Below are 18,321 nucleotides of genomic sequence, written 5' to 3'. Positions count from 1 at the left end.
CAGCCTGCATTCATACTCATGGCACATTTGTACTTTGTTTGGCTCATTGAATATTCTGGTGTTTTGCCTTCTCTTTTGCAGCAAAGTGAAATAGCAAAATTACTTACCAGCCATTTTTTTTTTTCCTGGCTCTTTATTGGATCAAACAGTCTCATGCCCCAGGCACTCAGCCCTTCAGTTCTTAGTGCCCCCAGAGCTTCCCCAATGCCTCAAGGAAAGGCACTTTCAAAGCCTCAGAGACAAGGATCTTTTTTTCCCCTCCTCTTTAGGTGCCAAGGCCCTAAAGGGCTCACAGACTCAGGTGCCCAGATAGCTCTAAGTTATTATTCCCTTTTATTTATGTTCTTTTTTATTAATTTGTTAAATAGATAGCAGGGAAACTTTTATCTGCCAAATAAGATGGGGTCCCTCATGGGTCATTTGGATTTTAAGTACATTCTCCATGGGCACACTTCCTCTTGCACTAAGCTTCCTTTTCTTCATGAAAAGGAGACATTTTCTGTTGTTTCTTTCACTTGGAAGGTAGACCCAGTTACCTCAAATATTCTATCAGAGCAGAATCTTTACTTCAAACATGGGATATGCACAAATGACTATTTTTTATTGAAAACACTTATATGTGAGTGTAGTTGACACAATGTTACATTAGTTTCAGGTATACAACATAGTGATTCAACCTCTAGTTATGCTCTGCTCACCACAAGTGTAGCTACAATCTGTCACCATACAGCCCTATTCCAATACCATTGACTATATTCTCTATGCTGTGCCTTTTATTCCCACGACTTATTCCATAATTGGAAGCCTGTATCTCCCTCTCCCCTTCACCTGTTTTGCCATTCCCTCACCTCCCTTCCCTCTGGTAACCATTAGTTTGTTGCTCTGTATTTACAGTCTGATTCTGCTTTTTGCTTGTGTATTCATTTTTTTTTTTTTTTTTACATTCTACCTATGAATAAAATTATATGGTGTTTGTCTTTCTCTGACTTATTTCACTTGGCTTAACACCTTCTAGGTCCATCTATGTTGTTGCAAATGGCAAGATCTCATCCTCTTTTGTGGCTACGTAATATTTCAGTGTGTGTGTGTGTGTGTGTGTGTGTGTGTGTGTGTGTGTGTGTGTACGTGCACCACATCTTCCTTATCCATTTGGGTATCGATGGACATTTAGGTTGCCTCCGTATCTTGGCTACATAACTGACAATTTATATAGTATTCTTTTCATAACGGGTTGCTCTTAAATGAGAGAGTTGATTCTCTCCTCTCTCCTATGCCACTGAGAATTGTGAGTCTCCCACTTTACTGATACAGACACAGGCAGAGAAAGGTTAAGTGCCTTGCTCAAAGTAGTATACCTAGTCGGAGGTGGAACTCTATGGTCCAGACCTCCTGACTTTGTTGCTATCACTTTTTAAACAGAGGCTCACAGAGGTAATGAGAGCTCAGAGATTCCCATTATATTTGAACTGGTTCTCCAGTTTGGTCCCTGGCGTAGCAGCATCAGAACCACTTGGGAATTTATCAGTTATAAATTCCTGGGTCCCACCCCAGATCTACTGAATCAGAGACTCTGGGGGTGGGGGGTCTAGCAATTGGTTTTAAGAAGCCTTCCAGGTGATTCAGATGCATGCAGATATTTGAGAAACACTGGCCTATATACATCATTCTACAGATAAGGAAACTGAGGTCCAAGGCCACATAACACAGAAGGTCCATGGCACAACCAGGATCTTTTGACTCTCAAGGAGTGGCTGATCTGGCTGACCCTGATCTTTTGTTACTTCTTTTCCCCATGAACCTTATGCACTTTGTCTCCAGAACCCAAAAGAATCACAGACTTAACTTTGTTCACAAAGGGATACTGAAAGGCCAATGAGACTTTCCTGGTATGCTATTCTAAACAAGGGTCAGGTTTCGAGCTGAAGGGTAAGGCTGACCAAATGATGATCCCTGCTCTGTCAACTGGCTATGTGACCAAGCTGTTTCCCTTAACTACATCCTCTGGTAACTGGTGATCACATTAGAGACCTTTCCAGGCAGTCTTACTTTTCAGAGCCCAGCTCAAAAAGAAGCTTTCCCAATCTGAGCGAAGCTCACCTCCAAGTACTCTCTCAGGCCCCACCTCAAGCATTCCCACGTCGCCCACTGGGTTCCCACAGCATTTTGGCTGACTCCTGACAACAAGTAGCCGTGATCAGTCTGCCCCTGACTGCAGGTATTCTGGTCTAGCTAGTAACACTAATACTACCACCTGACATCATGCCACCACTACTGCCATTTGATGAGGGGTACTGTGGGGATGAAAGGAAATACAACCTATAACGTGTGTATGTAAATTATTAGATCTGTCAGCCTACACTGGTAGCATCTTTGGCTTTGCTTCTGGAGAGCTGAGACTGTGCACCTTTGCATTTCTCGCTGAAGGAGAACAATGCAGGCATTAAGGCTCAGCAATAAACAGACCCAGCATCTGCCTCCACCACTTACTGTTGAACTTTGGATATTCACTAATCACTCTGAGTCTCAGGTTTCCCATCTACAAAATACGGCTAAAATACATATCGTTGTGAATATTACAAGTTCTAACACAGAAAAAAATAGAAGATGCTCAATAAATAGTAGTGGTAGCGCTAGGATTATAGTATTAGCACCTAGAACAGTGCCTGGCATATATGAGGGAAATGCTGTATCTGAATGAAAAGTAGTTGCTCAATAAAGGTGAATTTAAATATACATTATATTTAATAATGTTATTATTTATGTATAGTGTAATATATATTTATGTATATTTAAATACACATTATATTTGAACTATGTAATCTCACTCTTCTAAGATAAAGTATTTTCTAAATGTGGAATTACTAATAACAACAGTGATGATGATCACTGCAGGCAGAGAAGGGTACAGGAAAGAGTGGATGTTTGAAGGTTCTAAGCTTGAATCTTGGCTCTGCTACTTGTTAGCACTCTGGTTTTGGATAAATGACAGCCGTTAATATTTTTGCTGTTCTGAGTTTTATATGGACTTAGGCAATTGCAGGAATCAAATAAAGTGTGATCACCAGGTTGTCCCCCCAATACCCTTCTTTAGGGAGCAAAGCTTTCCCAAGGTATAGATATTTAATCAGCACAAAGACAAATTCAGGACTTTACTATTCAGCCCTTCACTTAATACATGGAGCCACAGATCAAAAACCTTCCTGACTCCTCTCTTTTCTCAATCAAAGTTTGAGGCTATAGGGAAATCAAGAGCATAGAAGACAAGCCACCAAAATGTGCAGGGAGAAGTCAAAGAGCAAATACTGAAGACAGGGATGGGAACAGAAATTCTAGTTAAATGTCATGTCCTCAGAGAGGCCCTCCCTGACCACTCTGCCTAAAACGTTACCGCAAAACTTGCCCCAGACCCCCAACCACTTTCCACTCCCATAACCTACTTTATTGTTCTTATGGGACTTCCTGTGACTGGGCCGTATATTCACATATGTTAATTCATGATCTTCCCTATGACAACGTAAGCTCCTTGGTGAGGGAACTTCATCTGTTTTGATCATGACTATATCCCAGTGCCTAGAATAGTGTCTGGCATTCAAGAAATAGTCATGTAGTGACTGGCTAACAATAGTTATTTCCTGAGTGCTTACTATGTGAAGGCAATGAGTTTGATACTTGATTTACTGAACACCCATGGAGCTGTCCCTAGGTTCAAAGCACTGCTGCAAGTCATGAATGGTCCCAACAATCCTACGGAGTTGTAAGATGACTTCCTTCATTTTGCAAGTGAACAGAGAGGCTCAAAGGAGTTAAGTGGTTTGCCCAACATCTTCGGGCTGCTAAATGTCAGTGGGCTACAAGCCACAATTAGGTCAGCTTTACTTCCAATCTCATGTTCTTCCCCCTGTCTCCAGCGGGGTGGAAGATACCAGAGGTGGGCAGTGAAGTCAGGGGCACAGAATCTTGAGTTTAGAGCTGCATGACGGTTAGAAGAGGGTGAAGAACAATCAGCTGGGTTCTGGTGGGGAGAAAGGAATTCGTCAGCAATCCTTTGAGCTTAAGGTGGGCAACTAGAACACACTGGTGCGTGACTTCTACAGAAATATTTGTTTCAGTTATAGCACTGTTGCTCTCTTACCACAAGGTGATATACTGTATCATCGAAGCTGGAATTTTTATGTCGTGCAAACAACTCCATACAACATTAGAGGTTTTTTCCCTCATTTGTATTACCCTTAGAGGTATCAGTTGCTGCTTCTGATATGAAAGGAAAAAACATGAGTTCACTCTCATACACAACTTCATGTTCAAGTATGTAGTCATATATTTAGCATGCCCAATGTATAGGTGATTGTTTTATGAGTAATAATTGAAGTTGCTCCTCTTTCTTTCCGACCGGGGCCCAGAAATCAGTATGATTTGAAGGTGAAGTGCCAATTTGCAGACTAATATTTTCACTGGCATCGGGAAAAGTCAATAGTAACAGAACACTGTTTAAGTTCTCAGTCATGCATAGATAAAAATGATAAGTTGTTCAGCTTTCTGGTAAAACCCAAAGCTAATCCCCTCTACTGGATTTCTGGGGATCTGATTCCTCAGAAAAACATTTTATGAGTTTCAAGTTTTTTTTTTTTCTTTCAGAGAAGTCACATTAAAATATAAACAGTAACCTTTTTTAGTATGTTGGCTCTCAGATATTTTATTTATAAGACACTTCATTTGTTATTTTATATAACTTAAGACCTTGCTTGGTGGGAATGTAAAATGGTACAGCCAATATAAGATGATGCAGCCACTGTAGTTACTAAAAAAGTTAAACACAGAATTGCCATTTGACTCCGCAATTTTACTCCTGGGTATACACTCAAGCAAATTCCAAGCATACGCTCACACAAAAACTTATACACAAATGTTCATACTAGCATTACTGTAATAGTCAAAAGGTGAAAATCCAACTAACTGTTAATCAACTGATAAATGGATAAACAAATTGTAGTCTAGCCATACAATGGAATATCAGTCAGTCATAAAAAGGAATGGAGTATGGAAACATGCTAAACTATCAATGAGCCTTGAAAACATTATGCTCCATGGAAGAAGACACACAGAGGGCTACATATTATGTGATTCCATTTATATTAAATTTTTAGAATGGGCAAATCCATAGAGGCAGAAAGTAGATTAGTGGTTACCAGGGGCTGGGGCCAAGGGCAGTAACTGATGACTACTTTAAGATATAGGACTTCTTTCTGGGGTGATGAAAATATTCTAAAATTAGCTAACGGTGATGGTTATACAACCTTGTGAATATTATGAATATACTAAATACCACTGAACTGTATGTATACTTTAACAGGGTGCATTTTGTGGTAGGCGAATCTCAGAAAAAAGAAAAAATCCCAAAACAACAAAAAAACCACCACCAACAAAATTTCCCCCACCGTTAAATGTATGCAGAACAGTGAATCTTCTCATTTCCTCAAATTCAAATGCAAATAGCAGCTGCATTACTGGGGACTTGGGAGAGTAGCCAAGGAGAAGCAAATAGTACAAATAAAATAATTATGGTAATAATAAATGGTGGTTACTAAGTTACTAAGGATTTATTATATGATAACTATTGTGTGAAATGCTTCCGTATTAGTGATAGCTTAGTATGGTAAGTGGAATAATGGACTCCAAAGATGCCCATGTCCTAATTCTTGGAATCTGTGAATATGTTAGGTTATAAACAAAGGGGAATTAAGGTTGCTCATCAATTGCCTTTAAAATAGAAGATCATCCAGGAGTCCAAGGTAATCACAAAGGTCCTTGAAAGTGTTAGAGAAAAGCAGATGAGGAAAACCAGAGAGATGCAGCATGAGAAGGACTTGACCTGATGTTGCTGGGGAAAGGGGGTCATGAGCCAAGGAAAGCAGGTGGCTTCTAAGCTGCAAAAGGCAAGGAAACAGATTCTTCCCCAGAGCCCCAGAAAAGAACACTGCCCTGCTGACACCTTGATGTTAGCCCACTGAGACCCATTTTGGACTTCTGACTTCCAGAGTTGTAAAATGATAAATCTGTAATATTTATGCTGTTAAATTTGCAGTAACTTGTTACAGGAGTCACCGGAAACTAATATAGCTAGTAAAGGTCAGATCTAATGTTATGAAGCTCTATTCCAAACTACAGAGAATTAAGAGGGAGACAAACAAGGAGATGCAGAGGCAGTTGGGTGAAGAAAACAATATATTTGAAACCAAGTACTGACAGGTCGCATATAAAGAGCCAGTGACTTCTGCAGGCCTAGGCCTGCATCATGTGCTGTTCCCCAGTGCTTCATTAGGACAGTACCTCTCAAGTTCTATTAGAATAAGCCTTGAGAATTGTGCTTAGCTAGATCGAACTTGGGCCAGAATTTAGTTTTCATTTCAGTTTCCCCCTACACAGCCTAGGAGTTGTACCTGTCTCTGTTGGGACTATGGCTTCAGGTAGGGCGGGATGTTAGAGTATCTGTCAGCAAGTGTCATCGGCTCTTGCTTCCGTCGGAAGATAACAGCCCAAGTGCCGAAGGCGGAGTAGGCAGCTGTATTAGAGGGACTGAACTTACCTCATTTTGAGGCTCCAGTGTCAGTCAGTGCCCCCAATTGTACATTCAATAAATATTTCTATTTAATTAATATATACTGAGTGCTTGTTTTGTGACAGCAATTGTTTCAGGCCTTTTCCCACATCTTCGTCTTATTCAAAGCACATTACAATTCTTTAAGATAGATACCTCCATTTCATAGATGAGAAAACTGAGGCTCCCTTTGATTCCTCTCCCTAGGGAACCAGAATGTTTATTTTAGTTCTCAGAAGAAAAATACACTGCCCAATATGCAGACCCTTGTACTCCTTTTTCTAGGAAACCTAACCTAAAAGTTGCATCCCTGAAGCATCTCATTCCCTGGGGGGCTCTGGACTCTCTACCCTCAAAACCAGGTAAGTTATTAAAACTGGATCTGGACTTAATGGGCTGCTTTCTGCCTACAGGGCCGGCTAATTAGTCTTAATTATCTCATTATAGATTCTAAGTATTTCCAGCTGCTTCTTTACCCCTTATTGCCCAGTCCCCGCCCCCCCCCCCCCCATGTCTGTTTTCCAGATAGTCTCTGCCAAGTCCTGGACACAGGTGATATATTGATGTATTCTTCCTATCTATCAGAACATTAGTTATTTCTGATCAAGCTTCTCACTTGCTAAACCCTTCTGGGACATCTACCTCTGTGTTCTCTTATCCATGAGAATAAACATGCTTTGGCCAAATATTAGACATGAGAACAAATCTTAAAAACTACATTTGACTTTCACTGACCAGAGAACTGTAACATACCTATACAGGGCAAATAATAAACGTGCATTTATCTATTTATTTGATTGAAGCTCGGAAAGTAATCCCTTCTCCCTTCTCACTGCCCTCAAGCCTCAAATCAATCATTCAGTCCAAACAGTTCAAATAAAAAGGAAAGAGAAAAAGTTATCTTTCCTAATTGATTGAGAATATGAAAGGCGAAGTAATAGCGAATTGAATGAGAATGTGTGGTCACAGGGCTAGAAGTTATAGGACTGTGACTGACCTTGGGCAAGCCATTTAATCTTTCTGAACCTCCACTTTCTAACAGATAAACAGTGCAATAATACCTATTTCACGTGGGCTCTTGTGAGGATCAAGTAGGATAATGTATATGAGAGTGGTCTGCAGACTATAAATTTGTAAACAAATGTTAGTTATTAATAAGGAAAAGGAAAGTTTCCTTCCTCCGTGTATTTTACTTTTATGATTAGTAGTTATTTCTAGAGTACTCTTCCCTTTTTATTCAAGTCATTTACTTTTCAAGATTTCTCAAATTTAAGCTAGAAATATCTTCAGGTGCTGATTATCTATTAAAGGTCACAAAGGTAGATGAATAGTATGGGATGCTCCTCCCTAAAGGGAGAATATCTCATAATGTCTATAAATAACATTTTAATATTAGCATTCCTTGATCACTACAAAATATGACCGCTTCTTAGAGTTTGAGTGTCTGAGGAAAGCATTTCTCACTCGGATCCTATTAACAAGCTTCTCATCTGGGTAGTTCAAGATAAGGTCCAATCACAAAACGTCCGAGGAAAAGCAACTGTAAGTGACACCAAGGAAACACGATTTTAGTGGCACTAATTCTAAGTTTGTGGTTGGTAAAAACTTAATTTGCAATGAATACTATTTAGTTCTCCACAGAACAAAGAGCCTTGTTGTAGTTCTTTTTCACACTTCCCCTCGCCAATATTTGTCAACTGAATTCACCTCTATTCAAATTAAACAAAATAGAAGGTTTTATTTATTCAAGTATTTTATACTGAACAGCTCCCTGGAGGTTCTCCATTTACTGGCTTGGGTAATATTATCTTTCCTTTAGTTTATTAGATTGACAAAGTTAATTTAAAAATAACCTAGGGAACTTTAAGTGATTCTTGGAAGGGCTAACATGTGTGCACATATGGCCGGTCACCCATTTTCTTCTGTATGTATGCTATCTTGTGAAGGGAGGTTTTGCATTAATTTTTATAATTTCTTAGAATACAGAAATACATTGCCAACATGAAAGATCATCGTTCTGATGATGAAATGCTTTCAGTTCTGTTCTTTATACAAGTGAACGTTTTGTCTAGTGTAGCCAAGGAGCAATTTGATAAAATGATACAACTGTTTATTGCCAAAAAACCCCCCCATTTTCATCTGAAATACAACCTGGGGCACATAGCATCTAATTAAATTCATACAAAGTGCAAATTATTGAATAGAAACCAAAATGCATTTCAAAGTAAACACCAATTAATGTGACACCCAATTTCTTTCCCCTTTCCTAATCGCTCCAATGTGCATGGCTCGTACACAACATACTCAGCTTAGTTTGTAAGATTCAATTAGAAAGAATATGCTTTACATTGCAGTCTGAGAATTACATCCCTTGCTTTGCAAGCAGGCTGGTTAGGTGTTTTTTTTTTGTTTTGTTTTTTTTTGTTTTTTTGTTAATTTGATTCTTACCAAAAAAAAAAAAAAAAAAAAAAGTCAGTGGTATAAAAAGTCCTTCCCTACTTTTTGTTTAATTTGAGAAGAATTCTCATTACCTAATATTTTCACTTACTTCATTTAATACATGGATCTGTGCTTCTTTTGACAAATGCACCACCTCTGTTTTCTTTGTTTCCGTGACATTGAATACAACAGACAACTAGGAAGCCACATATATAGGAAGTCTGGGAGCAACATTCCAGTCAACCTAGTTTGTGAGACACGGCTTCAAATAATAAATTATAAAATAAAATAAAAAAATAAAAAATAACAAAACTGTGCTCAGCAACACTCATCAAAAGATCATCTATAAAGTAGTAACACTTAAAAAAAGAGAGCAACAAGTGACTAATCAAGCACAAGAGCGGTCAAGTGTAGTTGATCACTTGTGAAAGTAATCAGCCACTTGAATTGTTTTGTTGTGGAGAGGCCAATGATCAAAGCTACTCCCAGACAGAACCTGGCAGGAATTGCTGATTCCAGGAACTATGATGATGGCATCTTGGTTATGGTACACTTTTGTGTCATTCATTCACTAAATATTTACTGAACACCTACAATGTAGCAATAGGAGACTGGTACTAGAAAACGTGAAAATGGCAAAGCCCATGCCCTGAAGGAGCTCAATATGTATTTTGGGAAGAAGAGCAACTCTGATTCCTAACAAGGAACAGAAGCTCTGGTAATATATACCACAAATCATCCCTTGATGCTTATAATATACCTTCAATTATTTTAAAAAGTGAAAACCACTAACAAAGACTTTCTTTTCAAACAATGTAAAAGTCCCATGACTGTAGCTGCCATTGTTTTTAACTTTGTTTATAGCCAGATTCAGTTTACTTGTATGGAACACCTACCACGTACCAGGCCCTTCCACATAGTCTGTCTCTATTTCCCCTGAGGTCTAAAAAGTGCTTGCAATCTAAAAGGATATTTACTTTTAAAAAACACTTCGAGCTAAGAAAATATCAATTTATACTTTATATTGTTATGAGTTAGATAATGCAAAGGAATCTAATCCTGAGAAACCTAACAAAATCCTCTTTTATTTTTATTTTTATTTTTTTTTTTTTAATTTTTTTTTCAACGTTTATTTATTTTTAGGACAGAGAGAGACAGAGCATGAACGGGCGAGGGGCAGAGAGAGAGGGAGACACAGAATCGGAAACAGGCTCCAGGCTCTGAGCCATCAGCCCAGAGTTCGACGTGGGGCTCGAACTCACGGACCGCGAGATCGTGACCTGGTTGAAGTCGGACGCTCAACCGACTGCGCCACCCAGGCGCCCCTAAAATCCTCTTTTAGTTATTCAAGTTTAGATATTTTACTTCAGCTTCTCATACCTCACAGCTTACACTGAGAGATACTAAATAAAAGTAGGCTTCAAGATGGCAGCCTGCAACACTGGGTCTTTCTGGGCATCATCATGACTCTCAATTATCAATGCAGTGATAAGTGGGGGGAGGGGTGGTGAATGTCAGCAGTGCCATCCTGCTATTTAAGCTACTGTGGATTTATGGAAGGTTCTTTTGTCTACATTGACTATGTGAGAAAGGATCTTGACCTACTCCATTTCTAGGTCTTGAAAATGTGCGTGACATGAACCTATTTCCAGGAAATCTCCTCTACCTCGTTCTCTTTAGCTTTTGTCTCCCCACCTCTTTCACTGTCAGACAGGGTCATTAAAGGAGCATTTTTAAGTCTTTAGGAAATAGATTAAGTCTAGACAAGGGTTTTAAAGTCTTCTTTAATGCTGGGACAACTGGGAGGAAAGCAAGGGGGCAAGCTCCTTGAGGGCAGGGGCCTGTACACCTGGCTGGTCTCTGTTTTGCCCTGAGAGCTCAGCACAGTGTGCTCTCTAAAGGATCATTGAGAACAATGACAGAGTTGGGCTGCTCCTCTTTGCTCCAATGCAGCAGCCAAGAGGTAACCCAGGCCAGTGTGCAGTATGCAAAGCTGTCACTCAGCTCTCCCACTTGCCTAAGGTAGCAGATGATTGGGTTTTGCATGCCTGGTTTACACTCTTCAAATATTTATAGACAGTTCTCTTTGCCTCAAGCCCTAGTTGTCACTTAGCCAAGTTATACATACATGGTTCTTTTAATCTTTCTTTAGAAATCAATCGCATCAAGCTCCTTAATCATTCTAGATGCATTTCTCTCAACTTTTGGCTGTTTGTCTCTCTGGTAATTTATTCTGTTGAAATGCATGGAAATAATGCAGATGTGGAACAGAGAAGGGTTTAGTCACCTTTCTACGACAAGGTGCAATGTCTTTTATGTGCAAAATAAAATTATTTATCCTTTCACCTTTTGTAAGATCGTATTTAAAAAAATTCATATTTAAGTTGATGGATCAATCAATATATTGCAAGAGAAAGAATGAAAAAAATATCATCAGTAATATCTTATCAGTAATATCTTAAGGATGATCTTAAGGATCAGTAATCATCTTAAGGATGATACTGTCATTGACTGAACTCTTTCATGTATCTATAAACTGATTAATTTAACCTGCAGTATTCAAACACGGCTGGGGGACGGTGGGGATGGGAATCCAGAGTAACATGGTCACCACAGAGGCTTAAGTACCCATCCTAAGGTACTATCTACCTGTGGATACATTTAGCTAACTTCAGCTTTCCAATGAAAAAAATTTTTAAGTAAGTTATATTTTTTCCCATTACAAAAGTGATACCTTAAAGAAAATGTCAAATAATCTGGAATGAGAAAAAGCTACCTATAGTTAGCCCAAAACAATATTTAACATTTTAAAAGAATTTAAGTCTTTTTTGGATGCATTCCCCACCCACCCTAGGCATGCTCATATCATTTACACAGTTTAACACCTGGTTTTTTCACTTAATGTTATAAAATTTCATGTATTGCATTATCTTCAAATCCCAATTTTAAGACTACAGACTATTCCATCAAGTAAGTAGATGTGCAATAATTTTACAATTCCCTACTATTGGATATTTGCATTGTTTCCATTTTTTTTTTCTAGATTAAGTGTCATTACAAAGAAAATCTCTGGTGTAACGCTCTTCCATATTTAAGACTATTACCTAGATTCACAGTAGTACAAGTAATGGATCAAAACATACCCAGAAAATACACTGTGAAGTAAAGAATTAATGCAGGTCCTATTTGAAGTGAAAAATACCACTTGAAATACAAAGATTTGTCTTTTGATGCTCAAATCATGGAGAGTTGTAGAAAACTGTCAAAGATGATAAATTCTAGTAACTTAAATGTGGTGCTCACTAGTATTCTCCTTTGTTCGCCCAAGTATGTCATCGAGCCCTTATTAATCAGGCTTAAATTCTTGACCTTACCTAGGTCTACCATCAGAAGGCGAGTGAGGGCCGTGTAGAAGGTTGTTCGGCACCTGAAGTCACTGAGACTGTAACTGTCACTGATGCCAAGGAAGGGGAAGTGTTCACTCTAATGAAAGCAAAAGAGTATCCAAAGTTATTAATGCTTTACCTAAACTACCCAGAAATTTCTAGTCATTAATTAAAGGAAGTAAAACTTACCGTGTGGTTTTTTAGCATGAATTTCACAGCATCTATCTTCACAAGTTTTTTTAAAAGGATATAGGTAATAGGAGTTAAGGAATCTGGGGAAATATAATTGCTTTATCAATAGATAATCAATCACAAAATAACACTATAATGGCATCAATTTCTATTTACGAAGAATCAGTATTATTTCTAAAGAGCATTCCTACAGAAATGTCTTTCATTCTGTTAAGAATGATAATCCATTATTAACCAGTGCAATTACTTTTCCTATCTTATACATATTCTAGTTATGGAAAGGAAAAATGAATTTTATAATTAAGACAAAAACTTCTTTACTATTAAAGCCTTGATAGTAGAAAATTAAAACTGACCCTTTCTACATTTTGGATATAACTTGAGAACTTCTCTTCACTTAATATTATTTCATAAAAAATAATTATTAAAGACCTATAATAGACTACCCAGAAAGAGAAAATTATTCAATTCTAAGAAACAATGAGCCCAGTTAGTAGAAATCTAAGGAAATTCTGCTTTAGATGAAGATGAGAATGCTTAGAAAGATGTAGCTGATGCATGTCACCAAGTATTGAAGGACAAGCCCGACATTTCTAGTAGGTGTAAGACACCTTATATTTATTAATTCACCTAGCTTCACAATTACACTGTCCAATATTATTTATTTCTAACTCATAGATAAGAAAACAGAAGTTCAGAGAAATTAAGTTACTTGCCCAAGATTACACAGCTATAGATTGACAGTGCTGAGATTTGAACTGAGGTTTGACTACAGAGGCCACGTTCCTTCTACTGTACCACATTTTCACCTGAACAGTTCAGCTCAGCACGAGAAGAAAGTGGAAAAACCATAAACATTATCACAAGGTCTAAATAATTCTGGTTAATGCTGCCATCAAAGAAGGGCTGATGTGGTTCTAAGAACGTCTATTTAGTATACAAACACCCTCTTCTCTTACTTAGTCCCTCAGGTGTGGGTGTAAGAGTAGAGAAGACATTGAAAATGAGTCAGGAAGGCTGGGCTTCTGGCTTGACTACCCCATCCAACCAGCTGGTTCTGAGTCTGAGTACTGTACTCGGCCACTCTGAGCCTTAGTTTCTCTCTCCAACAAGCAAGGGTAAAACCTATCACCCAAGCTATCCCACAGGCCTGTCGTGAGGATCATATGATGCAAATGTCTTTGGCAATTATAAATCAGGAAGGAAGACACAAAGATGCAGAGAACGAACGTGTACAGAATGTTTGCTACCTGCAGGGCTGACTCTCACAATCCCATGAGGTAGGTAGCATCACTTCTATTTTCCTGATGAGGAAACAGATTCAAAAAGATTAAATAGAACTTTCCAAAAGACAAACAGTATAATTTAGATTCAAGTCCCTCTGACTCCACAGCAACCATCCCAGCTGCATAGTAAGCATGTATATTTGGTTCACCTCCATGTCAGACGGTAAACTTTCTAAGGGCAGGGGCTGCGCCTATGCGTTTTCCTCAGCGCACTGCTATAAAGTGGGTGCTCAATGCACTGTTTTCCTGGCAGGCTGAAGGGGAACAAGATCAGGACTGACCCATAAGAGACTAACCAGGAAGAGAAAATTATTGAATTCTATGAAACGATGAGACCAGTTAGTAGAAATCTAAGGAAATTCTGCTTTAGATGAAGAAGATCAGAATACAACTAGAAAGATTTTTCTCTGCATATAAAAATGAAATTTGAGGGGTGCCTGGGTGGCTCAGTTGGTTAAATGTTCGACTCTGCAGTTTTGGCTCAGGTCATGATCTGACAGTTTCATGAGTTCCAACCCCACGTTGGACTTTGTGCTGATGGTGCACAGCCTGCTTGGGATTCTCTCTCTTCTCCCTCTCTCTCTGCCCCTCCCCCACTCATGCTGGCTTTCTCTCTAAATAAACTTAAAAAAAAAAAAAGGTGAGATTTGATGATTTTTCCTGCGTGAATCTGTGAGCAGAAGAACTGCCATTCAAACTTTACTCAGTTAAACAGGGGTGGGGATCAATAAACTAGGAAATATCTTAAGTAATTACCAAATACAATTCTCTTGGAATTGTAAAGTTAAAAGTGACAGGGTCTATGGGTAATAAGAATGCTGCCATTAATAGGAATCTTCCTGTCAGTGCTACTAATAAACAGCAAGTCGTGTTTTGACAATGGAATATTTATGGTAGCAATAAACAGAACACTCACAGGAAGTATCTCATCTGCCAAAGACACATTTTCTACAAAATTGCATCTGTGCACTTTGCATCAAGGCCAGCCTCACTGCCTCTTAATTACATTCAAAAGCAAAAAAAAAAAAAAAATGATTAAGAATAAATTTTTACTTTTTTTCAATTAAGAAAAAAATGAGAATTCATCTGAATATTTATATTCCTCTATAGGAATTCAACTCAAAGCTAGTTATACCCCTTAAGAGAGTCTGTAATGTTTTTTTTTTCTTTTAAAGGGCAAATGGATACATCATCTTTACGATCTTTTTACTTTCATCTTGTTCTCTACGAGACTAGGGTTCTTATAAGTTGTACCTCTTTAGCTGGGTGGGAGCATTTTAGTGCCGTGGCAGTACTAGGTTAGATTTCTGAGGCTTGCTGGACACAGCTCGTGACCGTGAACATAGTAATGGTGGCTGACAGTAACAGGACCAATAGGAGGAGTCTACAGTAGTGGGTCAGAGAATTTCGTGAAGGTCACACATGGAACACATGTGACTCTAAACCAAAAGCTTTCATCAGGTTACATCATATCCATTTGATTTTAAAGAGGCCAGTGATTTGAGAGAGATCACTAGCTTCTTGAGATACAAAGGAAACTGGAAGTAGGTCCCAGAAAAAAACAGGGGAACTGTTCTTTTAGGAGGGACCAATTTATTAAAGAACCTTCATCACATCCAGGACTGAGCAGACTCCACAGCCTGGCTGATATCAACTCACTAAACACATTCCTAGAAAATTTCCGTTTGTTTCCATATAGACTTATGAAAACACTGAGGAAGGGGAACAAGGTCTTACTGACAGCTAGGATGACAAAGAAAGGAAGGAAAAAGTCAAAAGAAATGGTATATCCTACGGATGGTTGGAAATTTTGAAAATCTGTACCTCTGAAGAAGAGGAAAACCAAGCTGAGAATGAACTGGTTTTTTCAGTTCCTGGAGTACTACACCCTATAGCAGCTGATGGGCACGGCAACACCAAGTAGGACTTCAATTCATGGTAGCCAGACTTCACGGAGTATCTACATTTCATCACACCTAAAATGCCACTGGTTAGAAAAAACATCATCATTTTATGTGCTGAGAAAGAAAGGGTGTTTTAAAATGTCACCAATTGTGGTGTTTATATATGTTATTACAGAAGTGTTAATGTGTGAAGCAATTTCTGTTTTAAAATCAAAGAAGCAGTTGGTGTATTAGGTGTAAGACATTCGCTGAGCACTAGAGGGTAGATGATACACTGATCTAGGCAATTATTTAAAAGCCATACATGTTTACAAATAGGTTTTGCAGACAGAGTTAAAAACACATTATCCTAATGATAGAAGAAAGTTCACAGATAAGAAAAAGACATGTTGGAAATTGCTATCGGTAGATGACAGGTACAAAGTATAATGACTGAAATATCAATTTCGTTATTTCAAAAGTGAGATTATGTTAATAAACTACTAAACTAAAAAAAAATCCAAATACGTATAACCAAAATGAAGCATCTTAAAGAATACTATTAATTACTTATAAGGAACAGGAGTTAAGGCTTTGTCAACTAACTAAAGGGTAACATTAGGTTCACATGCCCACTACGTGAAATTGTGAACTATAGAAGAGGAGAAAGAAAAAAAAAAAAGACTCCTAATCTCTAATACCTTCCAGCCTGATAGCTGAGACGACTAGCCAATACAAAGCTATGTGATACTCATCTTCGGACATACAGATAAGAACTGGGTGTTCAGGAACATCAAGAAAAATAAAGATGATAGGAATGGAAATGAAAGGAATTAATATTCAGTGAGCACCTACTGTGTGACAGGATCAGTAGTATTAGGTGTCATATTTTCTTAGATAACATAGATATATTGTTACAGTGCTCTCTTCTGGCAGCACATGTACTAAAACCGGTAGGAAGATCAGCATGGCTCCTTGAGCAAAGATACATTGTTACATATTTATTACTTTATTTAATCCTTACAAAATCCCAAGAGATAGATAATATTCCCTTTCTACAGATGAAGTAACTGAGCCTCAGAGAAATTAAATGACTCATGTTCTTTCAGTTAATACAATGACAAAGGGTCATAACTGTTTCAATACAGCTTCAACAAGTCTTCAGCAAGACTTGAAAATTTAAGAGACCTAACTGAGTTGCAATGGGTCAAATGAAAAGAACAGCATGTGTGGTGACTCAGTAAAGATAATTAAGGGTGTCAAGGGGAAGGTAAAATAAATTTCCTTTGCCTGAGCATAAAGTACAAATAGTGGTTGAGAGGTGGATCAGAAAATTAGTTACGAGAACTCAGTAAGTCAAGTACTGTTAAAGGACTCATGTTCTAATCAATAATTTTACTTTGACCCGAGAAGCAAGGGGAAGTGATTCTGGGCTTTTGGGAAGAGAAATGATCAGATCACAATAATACTCGAGGAAGGTAATCTTGTGAAGCAGGAATCTAAAGAATTGTGTGAAGGTCTGAATAAGCGGGTTACAGAAAAGGAGTAGAGAGGATTCTCACACTTGATTCTAGTATAAAAACAAATGGAGCAGATAAATTATGGGATGACTTTTCCATGGATAATAGAGACAGAAAACAAAGAAATAAATCAACATTTCTTTTGATGAGAAATGTTAATAGAAGTACGCCTGAGGGATATATGCTGAAACTAGTTTTATTTAACATTCTCAAAACCATCTGGAGATGGTGGTATTCACTGAAATAAAGCAATACATTTTAATACTGTTTCACAAAGCAGAATTACTACTGTTTGTTACTAAATATTTCCTGTAACAGACATACCCAATTGTACTTCCATCCTTCACCCTTATTTCGTTCTACACCTTTGTTTCATCTCTCACCCTCTACTCTTTCCTGACCCCCACCTCATTCAGGATTCGTACCCCGGTGGAGGGAAGATCAGTGACAGGGTAAGGATGTATGGTTTGCACATTAGTTGTATATTTAATGGCTTGTATATAAGCTATATCTAAATGACCTTGAATAAAAAGCACTCCCTCAAAGCCACCATATCAAAATGTCACATGCCCATATTATTTTTGATGAATAAATTTTCAGAAAATTAGTATGTAATTTATTTGAGTTAAATTTTAAAAGGAAAAGAAACTATGTTAATAAAACAATGGACTTTGAGCTCTTAGGAAAAATATGCGAAAGGCAGTCTGGAATCAGGATCGATTCTATTAGAATTTAAAATCTGGGAGGGCAGGATCTGTGTCTCATTTGTCCTTTTGCCCTGTACTTAGCAAATGCTTAATTAATATTTGCTAAACGAGAGAGGCCAGTAAGTGGCTCCTGGGTTGCTTGGTGGGGGGGGGGGGGGGCGGGGAGAAGGAACCAACTCTTGATTTCAGTTCAGGTCATGTTCTCATGGTTCGTGAGTTCAAGCCCTGCCTGAGGCTCTGCAGCATTAGCGTAGAGCCTGCTTGGGATTCCCCCTCTCTCTGCCCCTCCCCTACTTGGGCTCTTTCTTTCTCT

At 38.3% G+C, this 18,321-nt stretch overlaps 1 protein-coding gene across 3 annotated transcripts in view; it reads right to left on the bottom strand.

Moving 5' to 3' along the window:
* The window catches only part of RANBP17 (RAN binding protein 17), a 340,310-nt gene that overhangs the window by 73,878 nt on the left and 248,111 nt on the right, over positions 1–18,321 (bottom strand). For all 3 annotated transcript variants that reach the window (XM_086714573.1, XM_025923706.2, XM_086714706.1), the window contains 2 exons: positions 12,610–12,673; positions 12,409–12,517 (listed from right to left, as the gene is read on the bottom strand). In XM_086714573.1, the coding sequence (XP_086570699.1) occupies positions 12,409–12,517; positions 12,610–12,673 (173 nt within the window). The remainder of the gene's footprint in view (positions 1–12,408; positions 12,518–12,609; positions 12,674–18,321) is intronic.

Source organism: Puma concolor, chromosome A1 (genome assembly GCF_028749965.1).
Source record: "Puma concolor isolate L17-30 chromosome A1, mPumCon1.1.hap2, whole genome shotgun sequence".
NCBI classification, from domain to species: domain Eukaryota; kingdom Metazoa; phylum Chordata; class Mammalia; order Carnivora; family Felidae; genus Puma; species Puma concolor.
The sequence above is the reverse complement of the archived record's forward strand: the minus strand, read 5'-3'. Positions and strand labels throughout refer to the sequence as shown.